This window comes from Nansenia antarctica (genome assembly GCF_963989245.1).
Source record: "Nansenia antarctica genome assembly, chromosome: 2".
Classification (NCBI taxonomy): domain Eukaryota; kingdom Metazoa; phylum Chordata; class Actinopteri; order Argentiniformes; family Microstomatidae; genus Nansenia; species Nansenia antarctica.
Genome location: NC_137675.1, coordinates 43759274 through 43786867, shown reverse-complemented (window position 1 = coordinate 43786867; position 27594 = coordinate 43759274). Strand labels below are relative to the sequence as shown.

General features: G+C 42.6%; 1 protein-coding gene across 1 annotated transcript; it reads right to left on the bottom strand.

Annotated features, from left to right (window-relative positions):
* Positions 1-105: 105 nt before the first annotated feature.
* On the bottom strand, positions 106-26718 carry sgf29 (SAGA complex associated factor 29). The gene is made up of 10 exons (XM_080522434.1): positions 26680-26718; positions 26205-26278; positions 25774-25849; positions 24903-24975; positions 22327-22391; positions 21628-21757; positions 15344-15490; positions 13514-13549; positions 10254-10416; positions 106-229 (listed from the first exon to the last, which is right to left on the bottom strand). The coding sequence occupies exons 2-10, from the start codon at positions 26268-26270 to the stop codon at positions 113-115; spliced, it is 873 nt and encodes a 290-aa protein (XP_080378560.1). The 5' UTR covers positions 26271-26278; positions 26680-26718; the 3' UTR covers positions 106-112.
* Positions 26719-27594: the final 876 nt, after the last annotated feature.

Sequence of the window (27594 nt, the reverse complement as noted above, 5' to 3'; positions counted from 1 at the left end):
GCGACTCCCCCTCTCTCTGCGCCTGTCTACTTTGTGAGGGAACATCTTCCTTCCATCATCAGTCCCTTGGTTCCCCCCCCCCCCCCGGACTCCTTCTCTTCTCCAGCCTCCTTCACTTCTTCTTGTTCTCCTTGCAGGCTACCACATACCGCTGGGCCACGTTGAGAGGAGGGGAGTAGCCGTCAGCATACGACGTGTCCTCAAATAACACAGAGTAGTCGTCCTGAGGCTGGAACGACAGAACACAGCCTCTGGGTTAGGTCTCTGGGTCAGTGGTTAGGGTTAGGTCTCTGGGTCAGTGGTTAGGTCTCTGGGTCAGTGGTTAGGGTTAGGTCTCTGGGTCAGTGGTTAGCTCTGGGTCAGTGGCTAGGGTTAGGTCTCTGGGTCAGTGGTTAGGTCTCTGGGTCAGTGGTTAGGGTTAGGTCTCTGGGTCAGTGGTTAGGGTTAGGTCTCTGGTTAGGTCTCTGGGTCAGTGGTTAGGGTTAGGTCTCTGGGTCAGTGGTTAGCAATAGTGACAATAGTGGTGTCAGTTGTTCCATACCGACCCGCACAACTGTGTAGTACATAAGGCCAGTTCAGACCAAAGATCCGTGACGAGATGAGACCGTTTTAGAATGTCCAGCTTCTAGTTTCAGAGGTCTGAATTATCTTTGACCTGTGGTCTGAACTGGCCTTTAGACCCTACACTGATTATTGGTTCACATTCTCTGGAACTGTGAACTTATTCATTATAATTATTTGCTTGTCTACATATTTTTTTTTTTAAATGTTTCAATCTGAAATAGTAGTAGACAACATTGACAAATGTATTTAATTTAAAGAAACAAACTATTCAACATTTCCTCAGGAATGCAACCACCGTGTGCAAATGAGTCTCTCTTCCTCACAGTACGTTGACAGTTGATTTGGCTCACTGGTGGGAGAGTGGTGTGTGTTAACAAGGGATGTACCCGTTGATTGATCGATTTCCCGATTCTGAATCGATCTTCATTGAATGAGCGATTATCGATTCATAAATCCCGAGATCGATCTTTCATGTTTTTTATTTTTTTTGCTTGCAGCTTCAACCCGCAACGAGATCTCGTGGCCAGATCTCGCGCTACAAGAATGTATCATATCTCACGCAACGACCAGGCTTAAAGGCAGATGTCTGGGTGCATTTTGGATGTAAAAATGATGACGATAGAGATGAGCAGGACAAAAGCAAAGCCATATGCAAGCTGTGCGCAGTGGAGGTTAAATTTAGTGGAAACACCACAAATCTACGGAACCACTTATTGAGGCATCACCCTGACGTGAAACATGGAAAAGCGGATCCGAAACAAGCCTCGCTGATAAAGACGTTTGGTTGCAAATTACAATCAAATTCTCCGCGTGCCCAACAAATTACTACAGCGTCGTCAGTGTCGTCAGTGTACTAGAACCACGCTACGTGTTACCGACACGCAAACAGTTGAGTGAAGTGATAGTCCCAGACATGTCCGCGCAGGTAAAACGTGACATCGCAACTTCACTCCAGCCAGCAGAGAGAGTTGCCATAACGTGTGACAGCTGGACATCCAGAGCAATGGACTCGTACCTGACAATCACTTGCCACTTTATCAGCGAGGCTTGTTTCGGATCCTCTTTTCCATGTTTCACGTCAGGGTGATGCCTCAATAAGTGGTTCCGTAGATTTGTGGTGTTTCCACTAACTTATTGTTACTGTATACTACAGTATTTTAATAATCATTGATTTTCCAATTATGTTTATTCCTGAATAAAATCTTCCAATCTCCAAAAAGTGAGAAAGCAGTAATGAAGGGCTTTAGTTTCATGGACATTATGGTTTACAATGTGTTTTTTTGTTCCCCAAAATACCCTCATCTATTGCACTATTTTCGTTTGAGTTTTGCACATTTTTATTTTGTATATATATTATGCAAATAAGCTATTTGAGACAGTCCTGAGGGATATGTGATGTCTTGTTTACCGATAGGCTATGTTTGTAGCCCCTTTATTTACACTGGCTGCAGTAAAGCACGTTAAAAAGCACTTTTTGTAGTGTCTGATTTAGCAAAATGTTGGTCAATGATGTTCATTTATGTTCCAATAAGAAGTACATTCATGTAACTGCTTTGGAGTCAATTCTTAATGTAAACATTGATATGTTTAACAATGCTACATGTTATAGGGTTCCTTGAACCATTTATAGCATTAGTTCTGAGAATCTCTTCATATTCAAGGAACATTGATATTGTAACTAAATCGAATCGGAATCGAATCGAATCGTGAATCGAATCGAATCGGGAGCTGTGAATCGGAATCGAATCGTTTTGGGAAATCAGTGGCGATACCCAGCCCTTGTGCAGGAATAATGATTTAACACTAGAACAGCCGTGAGGTGTTAAACAGCACCAGTGAGTACAAAAAAAATTCTACCTTTGCACTCGATCACATTTCAGGACCCTCCTTTCATGACTTTTCCTAGATATGTGCGTTCTACCACCCAGCATTTTTACATTTTCAAAATCGAGTTAGTATAAAGCGTTTTAGCAGTATTTCTGTGTGTGTCTGTGTATTTGTGGCTGCCATCTTTTTCTCCAAGCCTGCAATTCTCTTTTATATCAGCAGAGGTAGCAAGGGGGCACACACTGTGCTCAAATTCAGGCTTCAGTGCTGAATGAGACACAGTGCATAAGACTGATATTTGTGTTTATATATAGGCTACAATAATAGGGCTGGGTATCGCCACTGATTTCCCAAAACGATTCGATTCCGATTCACCAGCTCAGTGAGCTCACGATTCGATTCGATTCACGATTCGATTCGATTCGATTCCGATTCGATCTAGTTAAAATATACATTTTTTGCTTGAATATGAAAGAGATTCTCAGAATTAATGCTATAAATGGTTCAAGGAACCCTATAACATGTAGCATTGTTAAACATATCAATGAATTGACTCCAAAGCAGTTACATGAATGTACTTTTTATTTACATATGACTTTGCTTTTGTCCAGCTCATCTCTATCGTCACATTTTTTAAATCCAAAATGCACCCAGACATCTGACTTTAAGCCTGGTGGTGACTTGAGTGTCCCTGCCATCGCCATGTTTTTAGATTTTAGTGTTGAGACCTCACGTTGCGTGAGATATGATACATTCTTGTTGCACGAGATCTCGTTGCGGGTTGAAGCTGCAAAAAAAAAAAAAAAAAAAAAAAAAAAAAAAGATCGATCTCGGTATTTAGGAATCGATAATCGCTCATTTTAAAGAAGATCGATTCTGAATCGGGAAATCGATTTTTTGAACCCAGCCCTATACAATAACAATCAAAATAAGATATGTATATGTGCAGACAGTTATGAAAATGATAAACTGTACAGTATGTCTCCCAATCAATGTTCGTTCAGACAATACAACCAAAGGTGTAAAAATACTGATGTTCTCATAATGTAATTATATATATAGCTAAATTAGACTGTAGACTGCTATGGAGGTATATTGAAACCAATATATAGATTATATATATAGATTATATATACAACCTGATTGGATTAAATAAGATTCTGTTGTGATTGTGTTGACATTGTTGTGATTGCAAAATAAATCTTGGTTATGTAATGTGTAAAGAACATGATGACACGAATGCCTATTATGATGATATGCAAAAGGGACAATCTGTCTATGAATCTTGGTTCAATCAAGGTTGTACATAGATATACGCAGATTCATATTTGGATAGTTGATTTTGGCACCATTGTATAGTAGCCAATTGCAGAGAGTATACATTATTTTGTTTGTTTACTGCACATTATAAATGAAATGATGTGTATTAATTATTTTTGTTGGTTTGAATCCTCACTGTGTTCATGTGTCTGCTGATGTTATGGCCGGCGTGAAGTTCACGACAAATAAACAGACTGTGTGAAGCTCATAACTATGATAACACAATATTGCAATATTTATTACTATTCTTTTTTAATAATGATAATCAACTTTCATTCATTAGTAAAGCTCCCGCAGTCTCAATCAATCTCCTCTCCATATATAGCATTTAATCTGTTCCATAGTTCGTTCTCAGCTGACTCAAGCTTCATATCAGATTGCTCTAATAATTTCCCCACTTCTCTGCTTATAGGAACTTTATGCATTTTAGAGAAACATGCAGAGCATGTATTTGACAAAGAAACGTGTAGGCTAAGAACTAGTTTCTAAAGTGAGTTACAATCACTTGATGGTTGATACACGGGGGAGGGTAATCTTATTGATCGTTTCCCATTAGCAAACAATAGCTGCCAATTCATGAGCGAGCCAAGCGGGTTTCAAAGCTGCCAAGCGGGTTTCAAAGCTGCCAAGCAGGTTTCAACGCTTACAAGCTTACAGCAGTCGATTGTCTGCTGATGTTACGGGCACGGCCGGCGTGAAGTTCACGACAAATAAACAGACGTTATCACTGTGAAGCTCATAACTATGATAACACAATATTGCAATATTTATTACTATTATTTTTGTATAATAATAATCAACCATCATTCGTTAGTAATGAAAACTCCCGCAGTTCCGATCAATCTCCTCTCCACTTTACACATTACATAACCAAGATCTCTTTTGACATCACAACAATGTCAACACAATCACAACAGAATCTTATTTTATCCAACCAGGTTTTATATTTTGATTATGACATCATGTCTTTCAACATTGTCACACTTTTCATTACACACATTAGCGGATTTATCATTCTGTACTCTTTCTCTCCTTTCTTTCATGTATTTTCTTTTCTTTTTCTCAATTAGTAGTCTCCTAATCTCGCTACAGTTTGAGCGAGACTGTAACTGTCATTGTTTGAATGAATGAATGGTCTTTATTTGTCATTGATATAGTACAGGTACCCATGGGCGTCACCACCATATATTTGGGGGGGGACGTGTCCCCCCCACCTTTAAAACAAGGTCGTTTGGACCCCCCCACATTTGCCATCAAAAATATGTTGCATGACTGGTCAGCGTTATTTTCATTGCTTCACAATCAAATCCGTTCCACTTTATGAGTAGGGGATTGCCCATATCCAGAAATCCACTCCGCGTTTTACTTCTGTTTTTAACGGCACGCAGCATCAGACACGCACGCAGATTCACAACATTCAGACTGAGGCAAGACGATATTTAGATCATCCACCAAGATGGATATAAGGATTTTTTTTTTCTAAGAAGAGAAAAGTAAGTCAAAGTCATCCAAGTTTTCCCGTGAGTGGCCAAACAGCAACATTGCGTTCTCCCAAGGTCAAACACAGCCAGCTTTTCTGATAAGAATGTTAGCACCTTATGAGACATTCTCTGTATTAGCAATAGAATTAGCATAGCCTACTAGCAACCAAATACGAGCTAGATCAGCTATATGGCACTAGCAGTTTTGTTAGGCATTACTAGTGCGGTTAGACATGTTTAAATGCAGAACAGACACAGGCGAAATGTCATCAAAAGCACAGAATGGCGACAAACACCTCACAGTGCTTACCTGTCCTGTCAATATTGCATCTCCTGCTCGTGTTCATTGCCCTGAGCATTTGCACTATTTAATTTGGCCATTGCACCCACCCAAAGAATCAATTTTGCATCTGATTGCTTGAGCTAGGGTTAAAAAATAAGAAGAAAACACCTGTTCCATTTATTTTTCTATTTCTAAAATGCTTGTGATTGTATTTTTTGTATTGATGATTGTATTTCTATGTCAAATGTTCTATTAGAGAAAAACAATATGAACAAGTGCTCAATGCATCCCCATTTCTCCTGATATAGGTGGTTGAGAGTGAGAGTGAGTCAGAGGCAGGGGCAGCAGGCAGGGGCAGTGGAGACAGCTCTAATTCACTCTTTGATTTTGTTTGTTTGTTATAGTTGTATGTTCTGCAATGCACTGAAGAGGGCTAAGTTTGATTGTAATAGGCTCTGAGTAGCCTAGGTACATATTTTATGTTTCCTCATAACTTTTTATTCAATTTGTTGACTCAAAGTTACCTCATTCTTTTCTAATTCACTCTTTGATTCTTTTTGAATCTTCATATTTAATAAAGTACCTAAAAAGTGCCACGTGTCAGTGTCAGGCCTCTGTGAGTTAAACCAAAACATAATAGTAGTCAGTAATTGCAGACCATGCCAGCTCCAAGGAAAAACAAAGAAAGAGGGAGATTATTTTGGGTGTAAAACGCACCAGAATGCAGGAAATTGAATCTACTATTTAAAAAATTTCGGGGGGAGGACCCCCAGACCCCCCGAAAAATAAGTGTCCCCCCCACATTCAAAAAGCTGCTGACGCCCATGCTGAGGTACCAAACAACGAAATTTGGGAGGGGGGGCTCCCCTGGTGCTAGGAAACTAGGTGCTAGGAACTGGTGCTATAACTGTGTTCATGTTATAATGTTTAGTGAACGAACAATTGTTGGGTGTTTGCCACAAATCGGAATTATCTTGCCGTGAAATGTACATCAAATAACATGATGTCGGCGATCTACTAGAACTGCGGGACGACTGCAATGTAGGCTACCATATATATCTGCCATATCATACCGTTTTATATTGAAAAATATGATGGTAAATAAATACATGTGGGACCGATGTATGATATGGCAGAGGTGTGGTGTGTATCAGTCTGTCTCGTTCCAGCGAGTCAACTCGTGTTGACTCAATAAGACATGCGCTTGATGGGGGGAGGGTTGATGGCTCTCGATCGTTTCCGATCAATGAACAAAGACATCGGGTTCCCCCGCAGTCACAGTGCTACATGAAAATATCTAGCCACACACCACATAGCATACTGTCACATAGCCCTATATGTATTTATCATCATATTTCTCAATATAAAACGGAGGTACGATATATGGCAGATATATGTATGGTATATTATGGCAGTTTCTGGCGCCAGTCCCGTTCTGTTGTTCAAAGAATATAATATAAAACGCATCACTGCACTGCTGTCTGTCCTGTGTTGTTTTGTTTGCATTGCATTTTAGCACAGTGCGCCGATTAGATAGAAGATGTTCTACAGAGGGTGATGTAACCCCTCCCTCCCCTCCCTTCCCCCACCCCTCCCCTGCTGTTGTGTCTCGATACCTGGTCAACATAGCTTGGGATTCCAAGGAAATTACTTGGAACTATGTGTGAAAGGGACAACATTGCAATATATATTACAGTTATTTTTTAATAATGATAATCAACTTTCATTCGTTAGTAATGAAAACTCCCGCAGTCTCGTTACATACATGCATACGTTATTATATATATAAATAAAGCCTTGAACTGGCCAAGCATAAAGGCTGAAGATGGAAAGTCACTACAGGCCTATGCACTGTATTTGAGAGGATGCAACAATGCCATGCAAGACTTGCACTATCTGGAAGAGCTTGATAGCCCATCAAACCTCAGGCTTATTGTTTCTAAGTTGCCCTACAAGTATAGGGATAAATGGAGGTCTATTGCCTGCAATATACTTGAGATTAGTCATGGCAGGGCTAAATTCAAAGACCTTGTTGGCTTCATTGGAAAAACAAGCCACAATTGGGAGGTGTGGGGGATGGAAATCCTTTGTTTGGCTGATCTGCGACTATCAAGAAGAATAAGATTACCATCCCCCATGCTTCAACCATTATATCAAGTGAATGGAACTGACTTTAGAAACGAGTTATTCTGGTTTATTTGCGAGGACCACAGGAAAGGCCAAGGATTTCCACTTACACATGTGTGAGGAAAAGTAACAGCGTTTTGTTACAGAACTGTTCGCAAATGTTCCATTTGTTCATTTGCTTTATTGAGGTGACTCTGCGAAATGACAATAACTAAACAAGTCCTGACAACAAAAATATATGTATAATATTGTATATAATGTTTTTTCTGTATATCACTGTAGACCACAGTCTCACTCACATATACACAACACAACACTGTTGTGTATAATACAGTTTTCTCAGTCGCTTTGGTGCATTTCTCACATCACTATTAACATTTGCACAACAGTTGTCAGTGGCATCAAAATGAAAAGTCCTGACACCATTGTTTATGAACAAGATAGTCAAATGGCTTTGTCATGTTTTCATTATGACAGTTCACTCTGTAAGTGTTTTCCAATGCAAAAAAATTAGATCTTGAAAGTGAAACCGCAGGGTGCGTTCGTAAATTCGCTATGAGAGCGCCGGAGCGCACACCGGGTTCAACGTCATAAAGGGACCAGGTAATTTGATTGGACAAGAGGCATTCCATGGGTGCTAACCAGATTTCCAGGGCGAATTTACGAACGCATGCTAGCGAATTCGACGACAAAAATCGTCAGAGGAGATATACGGGTTATTTTGATAAACTGGACACATTTTTGGAATATATATTGGTACTTTCTCACCTGAAAACATATTAAAACTTCATAAAATGACATGGTAACACTTGTAAAGGCAAAATTACAGCATTTTTTTTTTGAAAAAAAATGGATGATTCAAATCGCCTTCTGCTTGCCGGTGCGAAATGCATTCTGGGAAAAGGCGTCGGAGCCTGGCAGACGGCCTTGTGTGACATCGCCCTCCAGCGATCTTTGTGCGTCAGTACACTCTTCTCTATGTTAAACTATCATAGTGCTGAATCACACCTCATCGCGATTGAATAAGGTCGCGATCCGCGGCGGTCGTAGTGTTAAACAAATGCAGATTGGCTATGAATGAATGAATGAATGAATGAATGGACTTTATTGTCATTGCTACAGTACAGGTACCAAACAACGACATTTAGGAGGGGTGGCTCCCCTGGTGTTAGGAAAGAAAAAAAAAAAAAACTTTTAGAAAAAAAAAAATTCACAAGAAGGTAAGGAGCTGGTTTACATAAATAAAGGCTATGTACACAATCCACTGTACTATACTGTACAGATAGTCAACTAGGGTTGTCATATTGCACAATAGTATTTTTTCACGTTATTTAAAGTGTCACAGTTTGCAGGCTTGAAATGTACATGTTTGTGCCTCAGCACTACACCTGATTTTTTCAGTCCAGCAGCTGCCATACAATCCGTCCAGACTGTCCAGGGCCCAGAACTTAGGTCTTTGCTGTGTTCAGGGCCTGGACGGCCCTGTGGTAGAAGCAGTTCTTCAGTCTGTTTGTCTTAGCGGCCAGGGCCCTGAACCTCCTTTTCGAGGGCAGCCTGGTAAAGTGTACGTGCCCAGGGTGGGTCGGGTCCCTGGAGATCTTTGAGGCCTTCCTGAGACAGCGTGTGTTGTACAGCTCTTCCAGAGAGGGGAGGGGGGCGCCGGTGATCTTCTGTGCTGTTCTCACTACTCTCTGTAGCGCATTTCTCTCCGCTGTTGTGCAGCTGGAGAACCAGTTGCAGATGCCGTAGGTGAGGATGCTCTCCACTGCGCCGCGGTAGAAGGCCACCAGTATCTCCTGCTTGTTGTGTTCCTTCCTGAGGCATCTCAGGGTGTATAGCCGCTGTTGTGCCCTCTTGATGGTGCCTTTTGTGTTGTCCTTCCAGGTCAGGTCATCCCGCATGTGATGTCCCAGGAATCGGAGGGTTGAGACTCTCTCCACGCTCTCTCCGTCGATGAGCAGGGGCTGGATCTCGGACTTTTTCCTCCTGAAGTCTACGATGAATTCCTGGGTCTTTGACTTGTTCAGCAGCAGGTTGTTAACCTTGCACAGCTTGCTCAGTTGCTCTACCTCATCCCTGTACGCCGCCTCGTCCCCCCCTATGTGCCGAATATCAACTGAATTATTCTGAATCTCTGAGGAGTTTTGCATGGAAAGCGAGAAAGAGAGAGCGCAAGCGGGAGGAATGTTCCACTCACACACGCATGCATCCAGAGAGCAGTCACTTACATTGAAAGCGCGTAGAGATTTTAAGTTGCCAGTTTGGTCTCTAGGCTTTTAAAGCAGGCTTACCCTTCCAGCTAGACTTAAATCTCAGCTTTTTTCTTGATCTTGAAAATGGTTGTTAAGCTTTTTATTTTACTTATTCAAATGTTTGTATTTTGTCTTTCATTTGATTATTCTTCTATAATGAGTGCTTAAATTATTAAATTAATTTGTATTCGGTTAGGCTATTGCCACTATCGAGCTTTTGCGCTTCATCCATTTCTTGTGCAGCTCCCTCAACAATCTTTTTTTAAATTGTTTTATTTCTGTCATAAAGGTTATCGACCCCTGGCCTAGGCTTTTAGCTTGGTCTGCAGTTGTACCCCGGGTTCAAACTCAGTCACTCACACCCAGTACCCCCCACCCCCCCCACCTGCTGAGGCTCACCCTGTGTGGGGGGGTGTGGATGAGGGCTCTATAGAAGCAGGTGGTCTGGGGGTAGAGGGCCAGCACCAGCTGGTCCTTACTGAACAGGGCCTCTGGGTCTGTCTCTGGGTTGGCCTTCCACTGAGGGAGGGGGATGATGCGCCGCCTGCTCAGGGTGTGTCTCCTGGAACACGCAGGGGATGAGAGAAACAGAGGGATGAGAGAGACAGAGGGATGAGAGAGACAGAGGGATGAGAGAAACAGAGGGATGAGAGAGACAGAGGGATGAGAGAGACAGAGGGATGAGAGAGACAGAGAGACAGAGGGATAAGAGAAACAGAGGGATGAGAGAGACAGAGACAGAGGGATGAGAGAGACAGAGGGATAAGAGAAACAGAGGGATGAGAGAGACAGAGGGATGAGAGAAACAGAGGGATGAGAGAGACAGAGGGATGAGAGAGACAGAGGGATGAGAGAGACAGAGGGATAAGAGAGACAGAGAGATGAGAGAGACAGAGGTATAAGAGAAACAGAGGGATGAGAGAGACAGAGAGACAGAGGGATGAGAGAGACAGAGAGACAGAGGGATGAGAGAGACAGTGGGATGAGAGACAGAGGGATGAGAGAAACAGAGGGATGAGAGAGACAGAGGGAAGAGAGAGACAGAGGGATAAGAGAGACAGAGGGATGAGAGAGACAGAGGGATGAGAGAGACAGAGGGATGAGAGAGACAGAGGTATGAGAGAGACAGAGGGATGAGAGAGACAGAGGGATGAGAGAGACAGAGGGAAGAGAGAGACAGAGGGATAAGAGAGACAGAGGGATGAGAGAGACAGAGGGATGAGAGAGACAGAGAGACAGAGGGATGAGAGAGACAGAGACAGAGGGATGAGAGAGACAGAGGGATAAGAGAAACAGAGGGATGAGAGAGACAGAGAGACAGAGGGATGAGAGAGACAGAGAGACAGAGGGATGAGAGAGACAGAGGGATAAGAGAAACAGAGGGATGAGAGAGACAGAGGGATGAGAGAAACAGAGGGATGAGAGAGACAGAGGGATGAGAGAGACAGAGGGATGAGAGACAGAGGGATGAGAGAGACAGAGGGAAGAGAGAGACAGAGGGATAAGAGAGACAGAGGGATGAGAGAGACAGAGGGATGAGAGAGACAGAGGGATGAAAGAAACAGGGAGGAGAGAGACAGAGGGATGAAAGAAACAGGGATGAGAGAGACAGAGGGATGAGAGAGACAGAGGGATGAGAGAGACAGAGGGATAAGAGAGACAGAGAGATGAGAGAAACAGAGGGATGAGAGAGACAGAGGGATGAGAGAGACAGAGAGACAGAGGGATGAGAGAAACAGAGGGATGAGAGAGACAGAGGGATAAGAGAAACAGAGGGATGAGAGAGACAGAGGGATGAAAGAAACAGGGATGAGAGAGACAGAGGGATGAGAGAAACAGAGGGATGAGAGAGACAGAGGGATAAGAGAAACAGAGGGATGAGAGAGACAGAGGGATGAGAGAAACAGAGGGATGAGAGAGACAGAGGGATGAGAGAGACAGAGGGATGACAGAGACAGAGGGATAAGAGAGACAGAGAGATGAGAGAGACAGAGGGATGAGAGAAACAGAGGGATGAGAGAGACAGAGAGACAGAGGGATGAGAGAGACAGAGAGACAGAGGGATAAGAGAAACAGAGGGATGAGAGAGACAGAGACAGAGGGATGAGAGAGACAGAGGGATAAGAGAAACAGAGGGATGAGAGAGACAGAGGGATGAGAGAAACAGAGGGATGAGAGAGACAGAGGGATGAGAGAGACAGAGGGATGAGAGAGACAGAGGGATAAGAGAGACAGAGAGATGAGAGAGACAGAGGGATAAGAGAAACAGAGGGATGAGAGAGACAGAGAGACAGAGGGATGAGAGAGACAGAGGGATGAGAGAGACAGAGGGATGAGAGACAGAGGGATGAGAGAAACAGAGGGATGAGAGAGACAGAGGGAAGAGAGAGACAGAGGGATAAGAGAGACAGAGGGATGAGAGAGACAGAGGGATGAGAGAGACAGAGGGATGAGAGAGACAGAGGGATGAGAGAGACAGAGGGAAGAGAGAGACAGAGGGATAAGAGAGACAGAGGGATGAGAGAGACAGAGGGATGAGAGAGACAGAGACAGAGGGATGAGAGAGACAGAGGGATAAGAGAAACAGAGGGATGAGAGAGACAGAGAGACAGAGGGATGAGAGAGACAGAGAGACAGAGGGATAAGAGAAACAGAGGGATGAGAGAGACAGAGGGATGAGAGAAACAGAGGGATGAGAGAGACAGAGGGATGAGAGAGACAGAGGGATGAGAGACAGAGGGATGAGAGACAGAGGGATGAGAGAGACAGAGGGAAGAGAGAGACAGAGGGATAAGAGAGACAGAGGGATGAGAGAGACAGAGGGATGAGAGAGACAGAGAGACAGAGGGATGAGAGAGACAGAGACAGAGGGATGAGAGAGACAGAGGGATGAGAGAGACAGAGGGATAAGAGAAACAGAGGGATGAGAGAGACAGAGGGATGAGAGAAACAGAGGGATGAGAGAGACAGAGAGATCAGAGAGACAGAGGGATGAGAGACAGAGGGGTGAGAGAGACAGAGGGAAGAGAGAGACAGAGGGATAAGAGAGACAGAGGGATGAGAGAGACAGAGGGATGAGAGAGACAGAGGGAAGAGAGAGACAGAAGGATAAGAGAGACAGAGGGATAAGAGAAACAGAGGGATGAGAAACAGAGGGATGAGAGAGACAGAGGGATGAGAGAGACAGAGGGATAAGAGAAACAGAGGGATGAGAAACAGAGGGATGAGAGACAGAGGGATGAGAAACAGAGGGATGAGAGAGACAGAGGGATGAGAGAGACAGAGGGATAAGAGAGACAGAGGGATGAGAGAGACAGAGGGATGAGAAAGACAGAGGGATGGGTGGACAATATCTTTTTGATATAGCCTCTAATGTATACATCTGTATACACGATACTACCTTAACTGTACATAACTGTACATAATCCATTCTCCTGTATATACTGTACCTCTGACTACCGTATACACATCACAATCATGTTTTATATCACTATTTGCACTTCTGGTTAGATGCTCAACTGCATTTCGCATTTCCGTCTGGTACTTGTACTCTGCAATGACAATAAAGTTGGATCTATTCTAAGAAGAGAGAGAGAGAAAACACTTAGAGGAGTGAGAGAGGTATTGGAATATAAAGACCAGCAAGAAAAGCAACTCACTCTTTCCCCTCTTCATCGATGTCGTCTACCTCATACCTGAAAGAAAAAACGCAGATAAACACTTTACTTTACTTTATTTGTATAGCACTTATTAAGACAGCAGTCACAAAGTGCTTCACAGTACATTTGGTAGTATATTGCATAACGGCCAAGCTCCACCATGGCCATCGAGCGTTGCGTCTAATGTGCGTTGCGTCTGAAATTGGGATCAAATGCATTGTAATCAATGAAAGGTGCTCCACCTGCTGCGTTGCGTCAGCGTTGCGTTGCGTCAGCGTTGCGTCCGATGGCTGCGTCCAAAGTAGACATTCAAAAAAGTTTGATTTTTGACGGTGGACGCAGACGTCACAATGAGACCAATTGTATATTTGCCCCACGTGGGGCGTGAGATGTATATTTACAAGTGTAGTTGTTGGTTATAATTGTATAGCCTATTGGTTGTTTTCTGGTGTTGTTTTATTGTTTTGCTCTGTTTGTAGTGCACTTGATATTATGATATATATATTATACATTTTTTATCAGCTGTTAAATCACCACAGCGGTTAATAGAGATAATACCAGATTGAAAATGCTTGTAGCCAACTACTCAGCTATTGCGAATTGCTATTCACGCGAGTCAGCTGTCAATCACCACAGGTGCTTGAAAGCTTGTTGCAGGAATGGACGACGAACGGCTGATCCTTGAGGTCGAAAAATATTATTTTTTATATGCGACTAGTTGTTGCTGTTGATATGTAACTAGATTTATGGTTAAGGATAGGGTTAGATTTAAGGTTAGGGCAAGGTTTAGGATTAGTGGTTAGTTAGTTGAAATGTTGTTGACAGTTAGTTGAACATCTACTGAACTAACAACTATCTATTTGGGAATATGTAGATAAAATATTACCCTGATTGGAAAATGTTCTGTATGATGTTGTTATTGTTGTGGACATATTGCAGTCAAGGGTGAAATGACTCCCGTATACAAAAAATGCCAGTGGAGCTAGAGTAGAATGTTGACGTTGACGCAACGTTGACGCAACGCAGCAGGTGGAGCTTGGACAACGGGAAGTTGACGCAACGCCGATGGCGAGTTGACGCAACGCAGCAGGTGGAGCTTGGCCGTAACACAGCAAATAAACAGCCAACAAATAAAATGTAATTCGTAAAATGTAAACAAGCACTTCACAAAAGCAATAAAACAAATGATGAAATTATAAAATCAACAAATGATAAAATGATAAAATCAATACAGATATCAGAAGTAAAAAGAGAAAACAAATTATAAAAATGCCATCCTATATAAGTGGGTTTTTAAAAGTTTTTAAAAAAGTGGTACAGACCCAGCTAACCTGACAGTGAGGGGGAGACGATTCTATAATGTTGGAGCTACAACAGTAAAAGCACGGCCACCCTTTGTTTTGAGCCTGGACCGTGGGACAATTAAAAGCTGTTGGTCAGACGATCTAAGAGATCTAGGCGCAATGTATTGTGTTAACAGATCGGAAATATAGGAGGGTGCCATGCCATGGAGGGCCTTAAAAGTGATCAGGAGGATCTTGAATTGTATCCTGAAACGTACAGGAAGCCAATGTAAGTGGGCTAGAATGGGGGTAATATGCTCTCTTCGTTTGGTGCATGTCAAAAGCCACGCAGCTGCGTTCTGAACTAGTTGGAGTTGAGCAATTGCGGAATCACTTAAGCAAGACAAAATGTAGTTACAGTAATATAGTATAGTATAGTTGTCATGGTTACTTGTTGGTGGAGTGGCTGTAGAGTGTATAGTATAGTTGTCATGGTTACTTGTTGGTGGAGTGGCTGTAGAGTGTATAGTATAGTTGTCATGGTTACTTGTTGGTGGAGTGGCTGTAGCTGACCACCTCGGCCAGGATCCACTGCTCGTCTGCGTCCAGGGCCTTCACCCGCGCCGCCACCTTGTCCCCCTGCCTGGCCACGTAGTCGCTGCTGGCTGGCATGGCGCCACACAGGGGGGGGGGGCTGGGGAGAGAGAGAGGATGGTACTCTTCTATTCCTTGTCTTCTTACTCTACTGGAGTAGTTTGCACATTTGGGAATATTCCTAGTGGTTCTGTTGTGCTTTCACATGACACCATGTTCACCACGAATTCAAGGATTGCACGACATGGGACAAAACCTCATCTTGCGATCATGAGATGTGCTATGACTTACGATACACCAAACACTTTCCACTTGACATAGTTGAAAACAAGAGGTGATGCACTGATTGACCAGCCAGCAATTTGCTCAAATGTTTGTACAACATTTGCTTTAAATGTCCAATTATTCAGACTGATTATTGATCCTAAACGGGCACGTTCGTTTAATGGGGAATCTGTAATAATAAAAAGGGTAATGGCCATTCTGATGTTGTACCCAGTGTATCAGGGTAGAAGTAAAACTGGACTAAGTATTGAACTTATTCACACCATGTGTCTCCTTACCATTCTACCACAAAACAATGCTTCCATATTTCCTTCACTGTGTGCTCTGCATAGTTATAGGGGGCCCTTAAAGGGATATACACGTATATGCAATGTAATTGTTTTGATCTTTAAAAAAAATATATGTGTATATATATATATATTTTTTTAAAAAAATGTAATAAATAGTAAACGTTGTTCAATCAATTTGTAATTGTATGACTGAATTTGTGTTCATTGAAAAGCATCACCAAAGGAAAAATATTAATTTTAGGCCAGGGTAGAAATACATAAAGAAATAACAAGTTATAAGTTATCTGTATCAGCCCAGAACTGTTATATCGGAGCATCCATAAAAACGAGAACTGAGTACCATAACCAAATGAAATCAAAAACAGTTTTTTCCCCTCTGCTATAAGGACTCTCAACACCTGACTCACTGCACTAACCCTGCCAGATGTACTGCACTTTATAAGTTGTAAATATTTACTATGATTTTGTCTTGTGGTTATGTGTGTACATTGTCCATTGTGATAGTCATGTGTAATATGTGTATGTTTGATGTAATTGACACTGCTGTATTGAGCTTTTCCATCTGTACCGACAACAGATTCCACAACCTTGGTCGTGTGGTCATTAAACGATTCATTCATTCAACAAATCTATGCATGCAAAGTAAATGTACGTCTCAAGCACATTTTTATGTTTTATTGAGGGCCTGTCAAAAAAAGCCAATATTGCAGCCTCTTGCGATATGAATATTGCTAGTTATATTATATATTGACAGGCCTAATGATTTCCTTGATCGGGACAGCTTAAGGGCTTGTTAAGCCTCATTATGTAATAAGTGCACATTATGTAATAAAATCCCAAAATGTAATAAAAAGTCACTTTCAATATGTAATAACACCGCATTATGTAATAACCTGCACATTATGTAATAAATTGGCTGAACGCAAAATGTAATAACGTTTGCCTTATTATGTAATAAATGTATTACATATTGTGCAGGTTATTACAAAATGCGGCGGTTGCACTTCAGTGTTTCCTCCAGGATTTTTCACATTAGTGGCGGGGTGGTGGTCTTTTGCGCGCGCAGCGCGGGCCCGATTCGCGTGCACGCGAAAAGAAATATAATTTCTTAAATAGCGGTTAAGTCATTAAAGCCGAGCAGGTGATTTTATATAGAAGGTGATCAAATACCAATATTGTTATGTACGACAGTATGTCATTGCAGCACTTTGTTGCACTTTACGACGTCACGTTCTGTTAGAGCTTTACGACTGTGTGTGTGTGTTGTCAGAATGAATGGCACTTGACAGTAAACGGATCTCAGTTTGTATACCTGTGTGGATCTACATTTATTAGCATAACACAAACATAATAAATTAGATAGAACAACCCTGTTCATTAATGTTCATTAATGCTTGAGTTCATGTTCATGTTCGCACTGTTACTGTGTTGTGTGCCAATGCACCCCTGTGATGCTGTGTGTGTTATTGAGACCGTTGGGAGAGAGAGCTCGGGTGAACTAAGAAAGTTGTGTATGAGATAGTTTACAATTAAACGCACAGATTACATGAGAGAAGCTATATGTCATTATTTCAACCACTGTCCAAGTGGGGACGTTACAATACTTTCGTTTTAGAACGAAACGTTAGGCTAGCAGCGTTTAGCAGTCACCATTCTTGAGCAAAACATGATACAAACAAACATTCAAATACTCGTGTCGTCTAGATTTTTTTTCCGATTTCAATGTATGACGCATCATTTGAAAGCTTACCATCTGTAGTTTCAGACTATGTAAACAAACGAAAAATTACGTAAGCAAATGGTTATTATTTATCTGGTATAGATACCACTTCTGCACCGAATGTACCGCCACCGGCACAAATCCGCACCCGACATTGTAATTACCGTAATTTCTAAACGGTTTGTGCTATCGAAAAAAATCCAACTGTCCCTGAAAGCTGAGATGTTGAACTTCAACCAACATATAGGGTATTACGGTAAAATGTGACGTGAGGACATTCTCAGAGTCAGTTTACTCACAGTGATTGGCGGAGCGTTCAGGGACACATGCTTTTTTTCAGTTCTCCGGTCATAATAACTCGCTGCCTTTCTGCGCAGCCTGAATCAAAGTGGACTGTCTGAATCATTTGGTGGCGGAGCAAATTCATTCGTGGCGGCCCGCCACCAATAAATGCATATAGAGGAAACACTGCACTTTTTTGTGACACAATTGAAAAAATTGAAATGTAATAAATATATTTGACCATGAAAAGCATTTTAATTCTCCAACATAAAAGAAATCCAGAATTGCATGTTGTGTTGAAACTAGGGCTGCAACAACGAATCGATGAAATCGCTAAAAATCGATAATGAAATTCGTTGGCGACGAATGCCATTATCGATTCGTCGTTTTTTTTTTTTGTCGGGTTTTGTTTCCATAACAAACCTACTTCCTGTTGACGCACGCCACGCTGTCTTGCGGCCGGTGTAGGCATCGCGAATCATAGCGAATCATAGCGCTACCTATGGCCGGAAAGGGCAGAACCTATGACCGGAACCGGAAAAGTGTGAAAATCCGGTACCTACACCGGCGCGGCGGCTACATTTAAATCATGCTACTCAAAAGCCTTGAGAGTGAAGCTGTCTGCTGTCTGCTGTCAGGACATGCTAGTGAGTTAGCTAGCAGGGTTAGCTCGCTGCTGCCGCTAGCTGACTGTCACTACGCTGCTCGTCCAGCTGTAGTCTGCGTAGCTGTGCTGAGAACCAGAGCACTAACTATGTTTCTATAGAGGAGGGTTACAGCTAACTTCCTATTGTTTTATTATAGAAGTCCTGCTGGTCTCAGCCCTTCCATGGTCTCCTGCTCTCCATGCAAATGCGTTAGTGTGAGTTCTGGCGAAGCGTCAGCTAAATGACTGTAATGTAATGCGATAGCCAGTGAGTGTTTGCTCGCATTCATGAATTCAATATTGCATGACAAGTGTATTTAGCTAGCTGGCTAACGTCAGTGGTAGAGCAGAGGTGATAAGCTAAAGGCTAGCTAGTGGTAGCCTACCAAGCTACCCGTGAGTTAGAGTGAGGCACTGACTGTCGCCTAGCCTATTGTATGGAGTGAGAGGACACATTGCATTGTTTTGGAGCATATCTGTTATATAAAAACATTAGTGTCTTGTCTGTAGCCTATATTGCACTTTGGGTTACTGACCTTTACATTAAGCAAAGTTATTACCTAAAACAATGCATGTATTGAGCTAGAGTTCAACTACTTTATTGAAACAAATATCAAGTGCACTACAAACAGAGTCCATGGCCTGTTGTTAAACCTATTTGATGTAGCAAAGCCTTTTTTATTTATATTATTTATTATTTTTTATTAATACTTATTCATTTTGCACATGTATATGTATAGGCCTGGCTGATTTAGAAAACATCAAATAAAATGTGCAAAATAAATCTTTTTTACCCGCTTTTTTTTGCACCCGATTAATCGACCAATCGAAAAAATAATCGGCAGATTAATCGATTATCAAAATAATCGTTAGTTGCAGCCCTAGTTGAAACTAAATAGTATTTCTATCGACCACTTATATGCTGATTTGGTTGCTTTCTTCTCAAGTTATGAAGCCCCCAATGGCAATTTGCTTGTTTAGGAGACATTCTGAAGACCGATAACGCATTCCTTCAGGGGATCATATTATTGTGATAAAAATGCCTTGTCTGGCAATTAACATTATGCAACTTTTCAAAGCATTTAAACGTACTGAGTGCGCTGCGGTGCTTGTTACTCTCACGACTCCGACTCAGGACTACCGAATTTGTGATCTGAGACTGTGACGAGACGATAACGCTGGCAGGGTGTTTACGTATCGTTTTTGGAGTCGTATGGTCGGCGATTGGGTGCAACAGTCAATCAGCGACCCGTCCCGTCATTCAACTAATCCAAGCTTGTCATTAGCTCATGGTACGTTATGTTAATTTGATATCAGTTGAGCACAGAAAAACAATTTAGTAAATCACTCCCACCCCTATGGTAATTACATGGGTTAGGGTTAGGGTTAGGGTTAGGGTTAGCGCACTCAGTACGTTTAAATGCTTTGAAAAGTTGCATAATGTTAATTGCCAGACAAGGTATTTTTATCACAATAATATGATCCCCTGAAGGAATGAGTTATCAGGTCTTCAGAATGTCTCCTAAACAAGCAATTTGCCATTGGGGGCTTCATAACTTGAGAAGAAAGCAACCAAATCAGCATATAAGTGGTCGATAGAAATACTATTTAGTTCCAACACAACATGCAATTCTGGATTTCTTTTATGTTGGAGAATTAAAATGCTTTTCATGGTAAAATATATTTATTACATTTCCATTTTTTCAATTGTGTTACAAAAAAGTGCAACCACATTTTTTTATTTATTTACATTTTATTTTGTAATAACATGCACAATATGTAATAGATTTATTACATAATAAGGCAAACGTTATTACATTTTGCGTTCAGGCGATTTATTACATAATGTGCAGTTATTACATAATGCAGTGATATTACATATTGAAAGTGACTTTTTATTACATTTTGGGATTTTATTACATAATGTGCAGTTATTAAATAATGAGGCTTAACAGGGCTCCTAGGAAGTTTGGGGCAAAATTGGTGTAATATTAACGGTTGTCATATTCAATATTATTCTTCATATGATTCTCCCTCTCATTTGATCCCCACGTCAGCTCCATCATCAAGACCTCCTACTTCCACCTCCGCAATATAGCAAAAATCAGACACTGCCTCTCCCCGTCCGCTGCTGAATCCCTCATCCACGCCTTCATCTCCTCCCGCCTTGACTACTGCAACTCCCTACTCACCGGCATCACCTCCCGCTCCCTCCAAAGACTCCAGATGGTCCAAAACTCTGCTGCACGCCTCCTTTCAAACACCCGCTCCCGTGACCACATCACTCCTGTCCTCCACTCTCTCCACTGGCTCCCCATCAAAGAACGCATCCAATTTAAAATCCTCATCCTCACATACAAAGCCCTCCATAGCCTGGCCCCCCCTTACCTGACTGACCTCCTTCTCCCCCACCGCCCTACCCGTACCCTCCGATCCTCATCCATTGTTCCCCTCACTGTCCCACCCTCAAAACTCAAAGGCTTCGGTCACCGTGCCTTTTCACGAGCTGCACCCCGCCTTTGGAACTCTCTCCCCCAACCACTTAGAGACTCACCCTCACTTCTCACTTTTAAATCCCACCTCAAAACCTACCTGTTCTCCCATGCCTACAGCCTCCCCTACCCCTAGCCATCTCCCCCATCCCGGCGACCCCCCCCCCTTGACACCCTTACAACCTCCCCTACCCCTACCCATCTCCCCTAACCCTGCCACCCCCCTGATATGCATACAGCCCCCCATACCCCTAACCACCTCCCCTGTCCCCCCCCCCCCCCCCCCTCCCCCCTCCCCGTTCGCTGATTCTGTGTTTCATGTTACTTGTTGTTTTTGTGTTTCCCATATCCCCTATACTGTCAGCGTCTTTGAGCCTCGGAAAAGCGCTATATAAATTTAATGAATTATTATTATTATTATGAACGACTCATGTTTAATATTATTCCATATGGAGGGAGTGTCAGTCCTCACATTGCTCTGCAGGGTAGGAAGATTGGGGGGGGGTGAGAAGAGACGCCTACCTGTCTCCTGGCTTGCCGATCCACAGGGGGAGCGTCATGGCCGACTGCTGCAGGAGGGTCATCAGCACGCCTCTCCGCATGGTCTTCCTGGGGGGGTCGCTGTCGCTGTAGACACCTGCCATTTTAGCAGCTGGGGTTGGGGGGGGGCAGAATGAGGTGAGGGGGGGCAGAGAGAGGTGGGGTTGGGGGGGGCAGAGAGAGGTGGGGTTGAGGGGGGGGGCAGAGACAGGTGGGGTTGGGGGGGGGGGCAGAGAGAGGTAGAGGTGAGAAGAGGGATTCTCCTCTCGCATGTACAGTATAACATAACAAAACATATTTCCATTGAAGCTTTTCACATCAGACATTGGCATTAACTCAATAAAATTACACAGCTAAAGAAATTGTAGCACTCCAATCCATAAAAATTGTATTTGCAATAAAGGGGAATTAGCACAGAACTCATTAGTGGCATAAGCTGGTTTAGTGCTTATTCTTACTGTGTTCAATACTTCTTTCCTGTGTCATTCCACTTTATTGCATAGTTTTTGTTATGGATTGGAATGTTACAATTTCTTTAGCTGTGTAGTTTTCTTGAGTTAACACCAATGCCTGGTCTAAATTCCATGTGAATAGCTGGAATGGAAATATGTTGAATTAAAAGATTGTTGATGTGTTTCAACTACTGTACGCTCAATTCCAAATTCCCAGACACACACTTACCTATTCGTCTCTCCTCCAATAAGGATTTGATCTCCGCAATTTTGTCAAGGGCATGACGAAGAATACTGTGGGAAAGAAACAGTCAAATGTTAAAACCACACATACGTGACAAGACCACCACTTAACGTCATATAAATATAGAATAGAATAACGTGAGAATGATTACAGAATGAAGTTAGTTATTTTCATGTGTGACAGCAATAAGTACAGTATGTTGGGTTTCAGTGGAATTGAGACTGAGTTACTTGGCGCCATGGTCTTGGTAGAGCTACCCTGACTTGGGGTCATGGGGATATTTTGTGGACTTAGGGGTAGGCACGTGGCGTGTACTGTGCCTTCCGCTTATTTGGCTAGGCTAGTCTATGGGACTGCTTGTTATGTTACAAAAGCAGGAAAACATGATACAAACTATTAGTTACTGTGATTTGGACTTTGGAGTAATTTTTAGAAGCATTTATAGGCACTGTTAAGTTTGCTCAGCTGCGGATAAGCAGCCGTTTCGTTCGAGAGTTCGAGAAATGTGATTAGAATGTGACTGGATCTAGGTGGCTAAGTCACAATATGCTAGTTTTCAACTACAAAAGTCCTTAGGTAGTTTCAAAGTTATGCTACAAAAAAGTTGCCGGAGATACGGTAATTGTGACACATTTCTGACACCGTCAACAGGTTGCTACTCCCTGCACAACATCCCCAAAAAACAGTTCTTAGACCCAAAGAAAGACTGGAGTGGGCCCTAGTCTCTAGTGGAGAAGCCTCATGAGACTACTACCAGTGGCAGATTCCAATTAAACCAAATACTGCTACAAAACACTTACATTTGTAACCATACAAATCGTGTGTGGGCACTTTAGCGAAAAAATTGTTATCTATAGATTTAGTTTGGCTCTATTTAGTTTGTGATGGGGTTGGCTTTCCTCCACAAGGTGGCGATGATGACCTGTCAGTGTTTCCTCCAGGAATTTTTACAATGGTGGCGGGTAGCGTTGACCGCACTTCTCCCGTGTGTCTCTTATTGTCTGTGTCTGCATGTTTTTCCAGCATGTAATTCCGTTGTCAATAAAAAATTCGTCTCCCCTTCTTTTCATTATCATTATGGAGGCTTTATGGTTGTTGTAACTATTATGGGAAGCGGTTGACACAGTAGCCGCTTTTCGTGTACGCTGCAGTGGATCCCTTCACAACGCAGAAGAAAGAGGAGAGAGAAAACATTGTCAATGTGCAGGGAAGAATCATGTATCAGCAGGGTTCAACAGTAACGCTTGCCTGGGGCAAGTAAAAAAATTCGCCGGGTTTGTTTGCGCGAGCCCGAAGACGCTGCTGGATCCTGGATCTGTTTACCTGTGTGCAGGAAGAAAAACAGACGGAGCAGGCGCCAGACCAGACTAGATGATTGTGGAGTGAAGAGATTATTAAAGCGTACGCGATGCGACGGGTGATCGACAAGCACGTACACTTTCATAATATCTTCACTCCACGATCATCTAGTCTGGTCTGGCGCCTGCTCCGTGTTCTTCCTGCACACCGATGCACAGATCCAGGATCCAGCACCGTCGTCGCGCATATTGTAACATTTGAAGTAGTTTGTAGACTACACGCAGCCTAGATGTATTCGACCAATCACAAAACAGTTTTGCAAGCGCGTCGCTTCGCGCTTGTGGGTGTGTCTAGCGCTGTGAAGGTCTGAAAAGCGGCCTAAATCTTTTTTTGTTTTGTTTTTTGAGAAATCTGAATGGTGGCGGAGGAAATTCCATCGTGGCGGACCGCCACGATGAAATGCATGTAGAGGAAACACTGCCTGTATTTCTCATCGTAACTGCAACCTTGTTAAGACCAAGCCTAGAGAAATCCTTTGCAGAAAGTAGCTACCAAAGGAGTGGAAACCCTTTGAAATGAGTGATGCCCCGCAATAGCCTACATTAAACCAATCAAATACCGTGCTTGGGCGGAGCTAAAACTTCCTGTTGTTTAAACTTACATAGGCAACAACTCTCTCGCAAAAAAAGAGTCCTATCCCATTTTACCGGCGTGTGAGGGGAGGGTTCTTGGAATGGAACATCCAATGAAATGAAATTGCAAGCATCTCCTTCCTTCTTCCGTCGATCCATCCAGTTCAATCCAAGCCAGAACAGCTCATCTAAAAGTTCTCCAGACCTCCAAAAGAGGAGTGAGAACAACGCCATTTGGAGGTATGGCTATGTGAGACGAGTGGACCTGCATCTACTTCAGCCACTCAGGGCACTGTTCTAATGGAACTCTAATTGGATTCCTTCTTCCTTCCCTGGGCCTAGCAGAAGGCTGATCTGACATTGACTGCATTTGCGAAACGTATGAAGTGCAACCCAAATCGTTGTAAGCAGTTACTAATAAATCAATTGATGAAAGGATGAGAGGGATGCATTCGTTAAGTGTTAGAATAAGACCCAGAGAGAGACCAAGCATGTAAATAACGGGGTTTGGATTAGAGCTGCCCCCCAAGAGGGACATGGAATGGAACAGGACTTGGAATAGCAGTGACGTAGCATTACGTGACCTAACAAACGTTCAATAAACGGGTGGCAAAGCCTGAGTCTACTCACCTGCATTCTGCCTCGGCGTCAGCCTTTGCTGTGGTGTACAATCCCCTCAGCTTAGTCCGGTAATAGGGGGAGGCTAGGGAAGACAGAGGCAATATGAATGGACAAGGCCCTGCCAATCGCAAACAGGCTGGTAAGGCCAAGGAAGACTTCTACAGTGAATGACCGAAGAATGCTCACCATAATTAAGAAAAACCACAGAACAACTGTCCCACAGATCATGAACACTCTCTAGGAGGTAGGATTGTCGACCAAATACTAAACACGAGTGCTTAAGTTATTTGAATGTTCCATTACTTTTAGGGCCGGTTTCACAGACAAGGCTTAAGCCTAATCCTAGACTAAAAAACATCTTCAATGGAGATTTTACATTGAAAGTGTGATTTAGTCCAGGACTAGGCTTAAGCCTTGTCTCTGAAACCGGCCCTATGTGCCCTGAAATAGTTAAAAAGTGTTATATTATATATATTAAGTGTTATATTACATGTCATTTATAAATGGTCAAAACAATATGTACACAAATACCTTCAAATAAAAGCTGACAATCTATACTTTAACCTCATAGTGATTGTTTGATTTAAAAGTCCAGTGTATGTATTTTGAAGTATCGAGCCCAAAGAAAAAAACATGTTTTGCTGTCCAATTACTTACACAGGGCACTGTATATGCTGTATACTATGTATGTGTGTGTGTGTGTGTGTGCGGCACACCTTGTAGTATAGAGTTTAGATGTGTGTGTGTGTGTGTGTGTGTGTGTGTGTGTGTGTGTGTGTGTGTGTGTGTGTGTGTGTGTGTGTGTGACAAGTGTAGAGTACTGGAGACTCAACCACACGTGAGGGAGCAGCAGTTAGACCATTGGCAACGGTGGACATACTTTTATTTTCCGTCTGCATCCTCTCATGGGTCTTTTGAATGTTGAGCAGATTGTGTTCACTCCGCGACCGCTCCTCCTAAACAACAATGAAATGCAGATTGATATAACAAATAAATGAAATTACTACATTGAGTGAGTTTCATGTAGGCCTAACTCAATAATCCAAGCGATACACACCTGCAATAAAATGACAACTACATAATTTCCCCCCAAAAAACAACAACAACAACAATTGGAACACACTTTCAAACAAACTAGCTGATGCTTGTGTGTGTGTGTGTGTGTGTGTGTGTGTGTGTGTGTGTGTGTGTGTGTGTGTGTGTGTGTGTGTGTGTCAATGAGTCCATGCATGCCACTTGTTTAAATAAGGCAGGACACCAGCAGCAGCACATGACAGGTGCTCCGGCCCCACAAGTACAGGTGCGCCTCACCTGCGTCTGCTTGATGAGTTGGTGCAGCTCCGTTAAAAGCTCTGCGATTTTGGTGTCTGCCGACATGATAGTACCTGTGGTAACGACAACCCCCAAAACACGTTCATTCACATCAGTTTTTACACCGATTCTCATCAAGTGCGTGACACGTCCGCTCCCACAAGTCAGGACGACAGGTAGCTTAATACTGTGTACAGAAACTGTAACAAGTGTACATTGTATTTGAAAGACATCGTTGGGTTTGCATGGTCAGCTCAGAGCAACGCGTTGGCTTGGCCAGCTGAGCTACCGTTAGCCAAGCTAGCTAGGTTAGCTAGCATTAGCGTTTATCGGGGCTCAAACACGATTTTTTACCCCCCTACTACACGCTACCAAACGCAGTTAGTTGTGGAGGACATCTATGTTGATACATATTCAGCAACTGTGATATAATGTACATTTAGATATGTGTTCTTATTATTTGACTGAATCGTACCTGAGCCGTTGGTTGTCGTATTTAGCTTGTTAGCTTTCATTCGCTTCTCAAGGCCTAGTACAGACTGTCATAGAGGACAAACAGTACTGGCCTCAGAGCGTATATTTCCAAACGCGTCTTTCGATGTTGACTTACTCACGACATCGTACTGAGTTTTAATGCTATTCGTAGTGAAATAGTACACTCACCGAACACTTTATTAGGAATACTATATTAATAATGGGTAGGGCCTCCCTTTGCTCTCAAAACAGCCTCAATTCTTCGTGGCATTGATTCCACAAGATGTTGAAAAAATACCTTTGAGATTCTGGTCCATGATCACATGATTGCATCACGCAATTCCTGCAGATCTTTCAGGTTCACTTTCAAGCTGTGAATATCAGTTCCACCACATCCCAAGTGTTCTATTGGATTCAGATCCGGTGACTGGGAAGGCCACTGAAGAACACTGAACTCATTGTCATGTTCATGAAACCAGTTTGAGAAGACTTGCTTTGTGACATGGTGTATTATCATGCTGGAAGTAATTATTAGAAGATTTGTAAACTGTGGCCATGAAGGGATGCACATGGTCAGCATTGCAACAATACTCAAATAGGCTGTGGCATTCAAGAGATGATTGATTGGTATTAACGGGCCCAAAGTGTGCCAAGAAAACATTACATTACACCACCTCCATCAGCTTGGACTGTTAACACAAGGCAGGTTGGGTCCATGGATGTCCGCAGGTGTTCCTAATAAAGTGTTCAGTGAGTGTATACTCAGTGTATACAAAACAATAATAATCAGTTTCATCCACTTTTCCTAATCATGATCTATCGTTTTTACATTACGTCTAATATGTTTGTATATTGGTGCCCAGCCAAAATAGTTCGATTGAAAGTTCCATGTAAACAAACTGAACACGAGTAATTT

Excerpts from the sequence above, each read along its gene's own strand:
- sgf29 (XM_080522434.1), bottom strand. The coding sequence starts at position 26,270 with ATGTCGGCAGACACCAAAATCGCAGAGCTTTTAACGGAGCTGCACCAA. Across the intron at positions 15,491-21,627 it reads ATCGGCAAGCCAGGAGACAG|CCCCCCCCCCCTGTGTGGCG; the intron begins GTAGGCGTCTCT and ends CTCTCTCCCCAG. Across the intron at positions 10,417-13,513 it reads ATCGATGAAGAGGGGAAAGA|GAGACACACCCTGAGCAGGC; the intron begins GTGAGTTGCTTT and ends TGCGTGTTCCAG.